This window comes from Kryptolebias marmoratus, linkage group LG9 (genome assembly GCF_001649575.2).
Source record: "Kryptolebias marmoratus isolate JLee-2015 linkage group LG9, ASM164957v2, whole genome shotgun sequence".
Classification (NCBI taxonomy): Eukaryota; Metazoa; Chordata; class Actinopteri; order Cyprinodontiformes; family Rivulidae; genus Kryptolebias; species Kryptolebias marmoratus.
Window position 1 is genome coordinate 5,522,768 of NC_051438.1, and position 10,790 is coordinate 5,533,557.

The 10,790-nt window shown below is 40.2% G+C and overlaps 1 protein-coding gene across 1 annotated transcript in view; it reads left to right on the top strand.

Annotated features, from left to right (window-relative positions):
• LOC108240020 (F-BAR and double SH3 domains protein 1) overlaps nucleotides 1-10,790 on the top strand; it is a 52,201-nt gene that overhangs the window by 21,325 nt on the left and 20,086 nt on the right. The window contains exons 9-16 of the mRNA XM_037977541.1: nucleotides 1,621-1,743; nucleotides 2,572-2,667; nucleotides 2,908-3,024; nucleotides 3,404-3,508; nucleotides 4,741-4,896; nucleotides 8,856-8,984; nucleotides 10,009-10,092; nucleotides 10,197-10,320. Coding sequence (XP_037833469.1) covers nucleotides 1,621-1,743; nucleotides 2,572-2,667; nucleotides 2,908-3,024; nucleotides 3,404-3,508; nucleotides 4,741-4,896; nucleotides 8,856-8,984; nucleotides 10,009-10,092; nucleotides 10,197-10,320 — 934 coding nt within the window. The remainder of the gene's footprint in view (nucleotides 1-1,620; nucleotides 1,744-2,571; nucleotides 2,668-2,907; nucleotides 3,025-3,403; nucleotides 3,509-4,740; nucleotides 4,897-8,855; nucleotides 8,985-10,008; nucleotides 10,093-10,196; nucleotides 10,321-10,790) is intronic.

The following is a 10,790-nucleotide window of genomic DNA, read 5'->3' on the forward strand; positions in this document are numbered from 1 at the left end:
CATCGGCCATTCATCAGTTTAACTGGATCCACCGAAAAGAACAGTTCAGAGTACTAAAAGAAAATCTGACTGAATCAGATGATGTTTTACACATTGACTTTCCTGAAAATTATGCATGCAAGTAGCCTGGTAAAAACCAGTACCTCGTTCTACGCCTTGCTTTGTACAAGTGTCTGGACCCTTGGCTATTAAGAAATTATTGCTTCCTAGAGACGTGGACTCTGTTAAAGTTTTACATTTTACCTAATCTCTAACGTTTATATAATGCTCCAGTTCGACTCTATGAAGCTTACCGGAAATAGCCTGCATTGTAAACAAACATCCCCCACTGTGAAGAGAGAAGTGCCACGCCCAAAGAGATGGCTGTTAATGTTAATTCAATATTTGGAAGCGTGGCCAAACACAGACTGAATAGTTTTTATGCAGACAGCATAGATGACCTAAAAACACAGTCATTCTATCCTGTTTTAGACAGAATGCTGATGGAACTGAAATGTCGTTTTTCTTCAGAAACAAATGAAGTACTGAAAGTTTTGCCATCTGTAAGCCCCAAACACTCATCGTTCTTAAACAAAAAATGCATACTGCCCATGGCCTGTCATTATGGAATTACTGAGTGTCATGATCCGTGGGGAAGAGGAGGACCAGAGTGCAGCAGGTCATTCAAAAACTTTATTAATCAAAAACTCAAAGACTCACTTGACCTAGAAACAGGAACGCGTACAAAGGATGAGGACCCGACAACTAAACTGAAGCTTAGGCACAAATGGGTCTTCCAAATGGACAACTACCTAAAGCGTACTGCCAAATTGGTTACAAAGTGGATTAAGAATAACAAAGTCAGTGTTCTGGAGTGGACATCACAAAGCCCTGATCTCAATCCAATCAAAAATTTAGGAGCAAAGCAAAGCAAAGTTGTGCGAGCAAAGCGGCCTACAAACGTTGCTCAGTTACACCAGTTCTATCAGGAGGAATGGGCCAACATTTCTGCCAAGTATTGTGAGAAGCTTGTGGAAAAATGTCAAAAACATTTGACCCAAGTCATGTAGTTTAAGGGCAATGGTACCAAATACTAAGGAGGTGTATTTAAACTTTTGACTTTGAAGAAAGTAATAATAATTGCCTTAAAAACATTCTCTCTCATTATTCTGGCAGCATTTAGCAAACATAAATAATTTTTAAAATCCTAATTTACCTAAAATGGGAAAAGTTTATGTATGTCTCAGTATGTTTTCTGAATAGCTTCAAATGTCAAGAATTTCTTTTTTAAAAAAGGACAGTTTCTAATCTCCTCATATACAAACTGCACACAGTCGTAGATGTGTTCTGGTGGTTCTGGTCCATATATGTAAGTACAATAATAAACTGTAAAGCTTCAGTCCAAATCTCTTCAAACTGATGGTTTCCACAGGTAAATCACTCAGGGATTGTTAACAGTTTTTTTGCTTGGAGAGGGATTGGAAGCAGTCTGCTCTGTGTACCTCTACAACTCCCAGGAAACAGTACTGGGGTTATGGTGGTTCTATCAACCTTTTCTCAATGTATATTGTATATGTATATTGTTCATAAGAACTGGTACCACTTGAATTGTTTAAAACTGTGCTCTGCTTCAATCCCCAGCAGATAGATGGTGATGTGTACGATGATTTTAGACACCACTTCAGCCTCCTGTGTGGGACAGAGATGGAAACCTGTCTGACAACACAGAATCAGTTCAGCAGGATATGGGACAGTGTTACGAAGGTGTGTCATTGTTACTCCTGTTAGCTTTTGTTAGCTGTTGATAGCTAATGTTGGCTTCTGTTTTCTGTTAGCTTTTGTTACCTCCTTCTTTGGGGTCCTTGGACTAGATAAAGCGCTATATAAGTGCAAGCCATTTACCATTTGTTAGTTCAGTTCCTGTCATTTCTTATAATGCTGCCTTGGCTTACTGCCTGTTGAGTATTTATACTTCTAGTTTTGACCTCATCCACCTGCCTCCAGCCTGCCTGATTTGGGTCTATTAAACTACAACTGGATGAAATGGTTTGCGGTTAAAGAAACAAACAAACCAAAGTGAAACTTCCTCCAAAGAGACAGCTGGAGAATTCAACCCGTATGCAGTCACATGTGTCCCTGGGCAAGACACTGAACCTCTCACTGCTTCTTATATATACCCATCGGTTAAGGAATGTGATCTAAAAGCACTGATTAGACTCCATATAATGATTTATTCAGGTTATATTTGTAGAGATGTAGTAGAGTGCTGTGTGGATGGGTAAATGAGGGCACAGATTGTGTTGTAAAGTGCTTTCAGTGACCTGCTTGGATAGTAAGGTACTGTAAGTACAGTCTATTTACCTGTTTAAACATGTCTAAAGAAGAGCAGAAAGAGGTCAGAGGTGATGCTGAAGTGTTTACAAAGAGGCAGCAGATTCACTCCGTCTGACAGGAAAATCTACTTCTGAACATTAAAGTCAGAGATTGCTTTTGATCAGGTGGACAAACTTCGCAGAATGCCCCATCATTTGACTTATTGTTTACTCTGAGGATGATTCATAAATGACTTCTCCCATTGGCTATTATTGTCAGGTGACCAGAGAGAGAAACATTCAGCAGTTTCTGCAGGAAGTTGTTTCCTTCGGCAAGATACCTGATTTCACCTTTCAGCCTGCTCCACCAGACAAGGTACGTGCGTTTGGGAGGAGTTATCTTTGTCTTTATTCTTCCTTTGCTCAAGAGTTAAAAGTAAAGTAAGAAGAATCAATGTGTTGCTGGAAAACAGTAACTCTGCAGGAAATGAAGTGATGAAGCACAGTTTGAAAAGTAAAATACAATATTGAGTGCTTCATCAATGTCTAACAAAGAGAACATGGGCTTCAGAAAGCTCAGAAAGGACATTTGTTGGTGTCTCCTATCCATGAATAGGAGTCTGCTCTGCAGGACATCTTTCCATCAGAAGGAGACAGCTGTCTACAGAAGGAGGCTAAGAAATGGGCCACCAAAGCTGCCAAAGACTACAAGATCATCACCCATGGACAGAGGGTGAGACATGATGTAGGCCATAGAAACACATGAAGTCCTTGGAGTTTTTCCTACTTTGAAAGACTATTCCTAAATCTTTTCTTGGGCTCTGCTGGAAGAGAAGGATGAAGGATGGAAGAGTACAGTAAGACCAAGAGGAGGAACTGGGATTAGGGATAAATGAGTCAGTTCTATAGTCATGTCTGTGTCTGATCAGTGTGGTTTGTCTAATTTGATGATGACTTGGTGACATAAAGCATCAGTCATTCATGCTGCTTGTCTCTTTACACGTCTTCAAAAACCTGAAGTTAGTCTAACTTGAACCTTCTGCAGCTGTTTTAGCCTTGTTGGTGTGAATGATGATAGAAACTCTTCTTGGTTTCTCTCCATTCTTCATAAGGCCCTGCAGATGTTAAAGAGTCGACTGAAGCTTCTGTCAGGAGAGACGGAGCTCAGTGTAGAGCAGAGGATAGCAGAGGTTCAGGAAACTGTCAGAAAAGCCCAGGTAGGTGGGTTTCTTGTTTGCTTCTTCTCTACTCTTCACATGGTTTTGGTCTGAGTCCTGTGTCCCTTCCAGATGTTGGTTCTGGTTTAATTCAGTTTATTTATATATCAATATAGAATTAATTCACAACAAAATTTGTCTCATTGTACCAAAAAAATAAAAAATAAAAGACAATTCCATTCATATTTTCAAGCTAGATTAACCCGCTTAATTTACTAGTTTTAATGAATTGTGACCACCAGGGAGCAGTGGTTAAAATGCAGTGAAGATGATCCTTCAGTTCTCTTGTATTTTTACCTCTTTCAAGGAAGATGTGTTTTCTGTAGCATCTGTCTGTCTGTCTGTGCACAACATTACTCAAAAAGTTAAACAGATTTTCATGAAATTTTCAGGAAACGTCAAGCATGATACAAAAAACAAGGGATTAAATTTTGGTGGTGATCCAGATTATGATCTGGATCTCACTATTTTTTAATAACACAATTTGGTGGAAGTTTGAGCTCTGAGTGCTTCTTGTCTGTGGATAAGTTTGTGTAAATGTGTGGTTCTGAAACAGGAAAAAAAAAGGAGCAAAACCTTTACATGTAGATTCCAAGAAAAATAAAGAAAAGCACAGGTTATTGGCAGCAATAATTACAAAGACAAACATGGAGAGTAGAGCAAGTAAAGGCAGCAGCAGAGTGAGGAAATGTGGTCAGTTTGTTCTCCAGCAGTCTAAGCCTATAGCAGCAAAACTAAAGGATAGCTCAGGAAACCCAAACCAACCATAACTATAGGATTTATCAAAAAGAAAAGTCTTAAGTCTAGTCTTAAAAGTAAAAGGGGTGTCAGCCTCACGGACAGAAACTGGAAATTGGCTCCATTCTGCCGTGAGAGTTTTGTGGTTATTAACTCAGAAGTCTGTTGTTAATAACTCACAGTTCTGTCATTATCTGTGGTTATTTACAAGTTTAAATAGCAGCAGGTAGCTTAAGCACCTTTAGGGCGTCTATGAGTCACATCCGGCATGATTTTCCTAATATTGCTGCCAAAATAATTCTGTAATGACAGACGTAATGACATGTAAAAGGTTAAATAATGGTATTTGTATAAACTGCTACAAGATTTTAAAGAGTGAAGTTGTTTAAAGACAGATCAGTCTGGTTAGGTAATGGGGACAGAGGTGATGTAAAACAATATTGCAAACGTGCATGTCTGTGTGGTGTGTCTAAGTCAGAGTGTTGGTTTCTCAGCTCAGCAGGGTGAAGGCTGAGGCTCGCCTTGTTCTGCTGTCACAGAGTGTCTCAGGAACCGAACAGTGGCTCCACAGTGCCATGGAGCAAGCAGAGGAGGAGCTGGACAGGGAACGGTGTCTCAGCCAGCAGAGGAGGTCTACAGAGGACTTTTCAGTATGAAACACAAACACACGCCATTTCCAGAGTGGTATCAATCTTCTTTCTGTCACTTTACCAGAGTTTTAACCTTAAAGTAGAGTAAAAAGCCAGTTAAAACAGAAGGATTTACTTCACGTGGCAGGGTCAGTTCCCCACAGTGTGAAGCTACAGAGGTGTTCACCCCACTATATGTTCCTGAATCCTTTACAGCTGCAGACTTCTACTTATTCTGCTGAGTTAATTCAAATACAAGGTCTGTAGCATGCTGGGGTCAAGATGGATGCTGGTCTTAAGCTGGAAGCTCACATTAGAGCTGTTGTAAAATCCAGCTTTCTTCACTTAAGGCAGCTAGCCAAAGCAAAACTCATTCTTTCTAGACAGCACTTTGAAACAGTAATCCATCCATTTGTGTCTACGCGGCTGGATTACTGTAATGCACTTTATATAGGAGTCGGTGATTTGTGCATTTCCAAGCTTCAGAGGGTACAAAATGCTGCTGCACGTCTTTTAACAGGTACATGAAAATTTGACCATATTTCCCCTGTTTTAGCTTCTTTACACTGGTTGCCAGTACATTTTAGGATTCATTTTATTATTATTTTTTTCATCCTTTTATTTGCTTTTAAAGCTCTTAATGGCCTTGCCTCTCCCTATCTGTCTGAGCTGTTACACCCGTACACACCCTCCAGTTCCCACAAGTACTAATAAACTACAAGTTATAGTAAACTCTTCATCAGTCTTGCTCCAACTCTCTATTATTGCTGTTGCCAGATCAGGTTTGCAGGTTGGAGTCTTGTCATGGACCATTTTCTTCTATTTGCAACAGAGACTTTCAGATGAACATGATTGGATTGAGATGACTGTCATATTCCCTGTTCCTTTACCTGACACTCAGGCCCAAATCATCAATGACTGTGGAAATTTACGTTTTCTTCAGATAGTCATCTTCATAACATTCTGTTTGGGAGCTAATGATGGATTTTGTTTGATTTTCTGCATGTAAACCCCATTTCTTTGAGGTGATTTCTTACAGTTTGGTCACAGACATTGACTCCAGTTTCTGCCCACTTGTTTCTAATTTGTTTTGTTTGTATTTTCTGTTTTCAAGACATTTTGCTTTACGTTTTCTATCTTGACATTTTGATGTCTTCCTTGGTTCACTGGTATCCTTCCCTTTTACAACCAGACCATTTTGTTTGTTCTCGGTCCAGATTTTAGACCCAGTTGGCTGGGAACAACCAACATCTTTTGCAACATTCTGTGATGGTTTAACTTTTTAAGGAAGGTTTATAATCCTCTCCTTTGTTTAAGCTGACATCTCTTGTGTTGGAGCCATGATTCATGTAAAATCTGCTTAGCAGATTTATTTTGACTGCAAATTACAGAGTGATTTTGTCATAACGGGAGGAGAACGAGACGAACCCGGAGCGCAGACTCATCTTAAGAAACAAAAACTACTTTATTAAAATGAAACAGTAACAAAACAAGAAGCTGGCGTGGCAGCAAAAAGGAAAGAAACTAAAATTAACAAAATATCCAAAAATGCTGGCAAAGTGAGACAAGGCATGGCAAGAACAACAAACATGAACAAGCATGGCAAACGGAACGAAATGACCCAGGGAGGAGTGATGAAAAGAGACCAGTTTTAAAAGACTGAGGGAGGGATGAAGATTGGCTTCAGCTGTGACACAACAAGGAACAGGTGAGGTGGCCGTGGCAGGCATGAACCGGAAAACTACTGGGGAGGTGAAAGTGGCAAGACATGAACACAAATCCAAAAGACAAACAAAGCAAAACAAGAACTACAAAACACCAATCAGAACCCCAACACACCAAAACTATGACAGATTTTATATTTTTTTTCCTGAAATTTGAATGATTCTATATTTTTTTCCTCTATTTGATCTTAAAAAAAGCATTGTGACTGACTACAACAATTATATTTCTTTCTTTTTTATTGTTTTTTTATGTCAGATGGCTGGAATTTAGAAAAATAATAGTTTTGTGGCTTGTGTGATTTATTTTTTGAGACAAAATTAAACAACTGAAAGAACATCTTTCAAGAGTTGATACCAATTTTTATAAATCAGGGCAATATACAACATCTATTTTTATTTTTGGTCAGTATGTATTTTCATTTAACAAAATATAACGATTGGTTAACCTACTTAAACTTATATTTTAAAAACTTCTACACTTAAAAAGAATATATAGAAGAGCATCCTTGCCTAAAATACTAAATTATGGGCTACATTGAGCTGGCTGTGTTCTTACTTAGTAGCTATTAAACTATGTACAGGCATGGTCGATTGACAATTTTATTTTTTAAGTGGCCAATGTCAGCTGATTAAAATCAGTCAACCAATTAATTCCTCTATCTTTAAGTGCTGCCAAAGCTCCATAAAAATGTAAAGGTGTATACTAACATGAAGGGAGCATTGAAAGCTGCTCCATCCCCACGTCTTGTTTCATCAGACCACATCTCTCTAATAATGACTCCAGCTCATAAACTAGTCGTCTGCTGTAAAAACGATGCAGGTATGGAGTGAACAGGCTGCTGCTTTAGGGACAACAGACTAGAAAGTGTTTTCTCAGGGAGGGGACTCGAAAGAGTACCCCTCTGCAGTCATGAACTACAACAACTTCAGCACTGATGGTATGCTGAGCACCAAAACCATCAGGGTGTTCCCAAACCAGAAACCTTGGATGGACAGCAGCAGGAGAACTCTGCTCTGGACCTGGGGTTCTGCTTTCAGCTCAGATGACATGCTGGCCTACAAAACAGCAATGAGTAACCTGAAAAGGGCATCAGAAAGGCCAAGGGCAGGTATCACAACCATCAAAGCATGTGGAGAGGAATGAAAACACTAACAGATTATAAGAGCAACACAAGACAGATTAGGCAGAACAGGGATCTTTCTCCTTCAACAGCCAACACAGCAACATTGAAGGTGAAGAGCTAAGCCTGAGGGAGTGCAGACACTCATCTTCCAGTACCGGCATCAGGTAAGGTCAACCTTGAGGAGAGTCAACATCTCCAAAGCAGCAGGACCAAGTAGGGTGTCAGATAGCACACCAAGGTCCTGCACCAACCAACTAGTGTTTGTGTTCACCAATGTCTTAACCTCCTACTACTACACATTGATCTGCCTCTGACTCCGTCCTATCATCCACTCATAAACAAGACTTCCAGGTGGAGGAGACTCCTCCACCTGAGGCAGAGACTCACCCCATTCCACCTTTTTCCAGTTGGAAACCATGGCCTCAGACTTAGAGGAACTGACTCTCAACCCAGCTCCGTCACACTCGGCTGTGAACTGGTCACACTGACGGTCATAGTCTGAAGACACCCTCACAACTACATCATTTGCAAAAAAGCAGAGGTGAGACCCTGAGGTTCTCAAACCAGACACCCTCCTCTCCACAACTGTGCCTTGAGATCCTGGCCATGAACACAACAAACAGGGTCAGAGATCAGAGGCAGCCCTGGCAGAATCTAGTCATCACTGGGAACAAGCTTGACTTTGTGCCAAGGATGTGAACACAGCTCTTGCCGTGGTTCTTCAGGGACTGAATAGTCTTTAAAAGCTACTTTGGCACCCCGTACTCCCACAGCATCCGGGAAACACAGTCATAAGCCTTCTTCAGAACCACAAAACACACACGGACTGGACAGTCAAACTCTCATAACCCCCTTAGCAGCTCTGCAAGGGTGAATTGCTAGTCCACTGTTCCATGATCAGAACTAAAGCTACACTTCTCATGGATCTGAGATCTTTCCTCTCCCCTCCCTTCCCTTCCCTGTTATACATCACTTCAGTAATTTAACGTAGGTTTGTTCCATAAGATCCAAAGATATTTCCACATGTTAAAATGGAGTAAACTGCTACCCCCTCCCCCTTTTTTGTATCAGTTTTGAGTGTTTTAGAGCCAGACTCATATAGTCTCTTGTTGTGTTTGCTGTGTGTTTTCAGGAAGAAGAGTTTGAGTTGACTAACTTTGAAGAATATGAAGATGTGAACAGGGACATATTTGCAGACTCTGTGTCAGCCTCTGGAGTCCGTGTTTACCCTGCAGCCTGCAGAGTTATCTACAACTATCAGGTTCTGATGGATCATTTAAAGCTAAGATCATCTTGTGATGAGAAATGGTTGAGTGTTAGCTGTTTTGGTTAAACCTTGAAAACAACATTACACAAAATCTCATGGGATATCTCACCTGATCTGTTAGTGCTCAGAGTATGTGTTGCGAATGACTCTCAGCTACTACCACAACAAATTTTACCTCAGTATCTGTAAAATTCAGTTATAGACATTTTTGTGCAGGTTAAGGTTGATTAGCTGTGGCAGCCATCTTGAGTTGGGTTGACTCCAAAGGTTAATGAGTTCTAGATGTACATTGAAATATGTCCAGTGGATCATGAGGTATTTTGCTAACAGACAAACAGGGTTGACTCCAACAGTTAATGCCAAGATTTTAGGCAATGAAGTCACACAATGTCTTGTTCTCAAAAAGATGTTGGGGACAATGCTCAGCTACTGCCATACCAAAGTTTAGCTCAATATATTTAAAACTGACTGAGTTAAAGCCTATTTTGTTTTTTCTTACCTCTGTTGGCTGTGGTTGCCATCTTGAATCGAATTAGTTGAAGTGGAACATTCAATGTTCAATTTGCAAACAGTACAGACAAACAAACACACACACACACACATAAATACAAACACAAACACGGGCAAAAAACATTATCACTCTGCCTTCGTTGGTGGGCAGTAATAAAGGGTAAAGTATTTGTTGGTGGGTGGAGGACCTTTAATCAGGATGAACCTGTTATAGCGATCTGAGTTGACTGACATTAACAGCTGACAATATAAATGTGCAATAAAGAAAACAAACAAAAAAACCAAACTGATCACGTTCAACAGATTCACAGATTTTATTCAATGATTAAAGACTACACACACACATAGATCTGAACAACCCTGTTATGTTGATGTCAACCATACGGTCAACGACTGTGTTTTAGCCATTTTTGTGTATGCAGCTCTTACAGGTGTAGAACTGCTTCTGAACAGTGAAGTTATAATTTCAGTGAAATGGTCTTATTGTTTAACGTGTCTCCTTGTGAAGGCTAGCCAGTCAGATGAGTTGCCTGTAGTGGAGGGGGAGGAGCTTCATGCGGTTGAAGACAGAGACGTGGATGACTGGCTGAAGGTGTTTTTTAAACTCGGGAGTTCAGAAGCATCTATGAAGTTCAGTCTGAAGAATTTGCTTAGTCTCAGTGTACCTGCTGACAGGTGTGTAACTCCTGTGGTCAGGTGGGGTATGTTCCTGAGCGGTATGTGCAGTTCCTGTGTCTCCCAGCAGAGGACACCCCTCAGCTGGACAGCTCACTCAGCTCCACTTCATCCAAAGGGAATAAAGACAGAGTGCACAGCAGAGGTCAGTGACTCATCAACAATACAACCTACCTATGTTATAACAAACACACAATAATTTTAGATTTTTTTATATTATGGTCCAAGTCATTTGAGATTAATGCAAGCAGCTGAACTTCTGGGTTGAATCTCTGAAAGCCACAGCACTTCAATGAGTTGCTACAAACTGCAGACTACATATTTGTTACATGCTTACAAACTATAAAGTTACATGTTTCCAAATATATGTTTACTGTCTGCATAGTTACATGTTTACTGACTGCAGGATTACATGTTTACTGTCTGCAGGATTACATGTTTACTGTCTGCATGGGTTACATGTTTACTGTCTGCATGGGTTACATGTTTACTGTCTGCATAGTTACATGTTTACTGGCTGCATAGTTACATGTTTACTGACTGCAGGGTTACATGTTTACTGACTGCAGGGTTACATGTTTACTGGCTGCATAGTTACATGTTTACTGTCTGCAT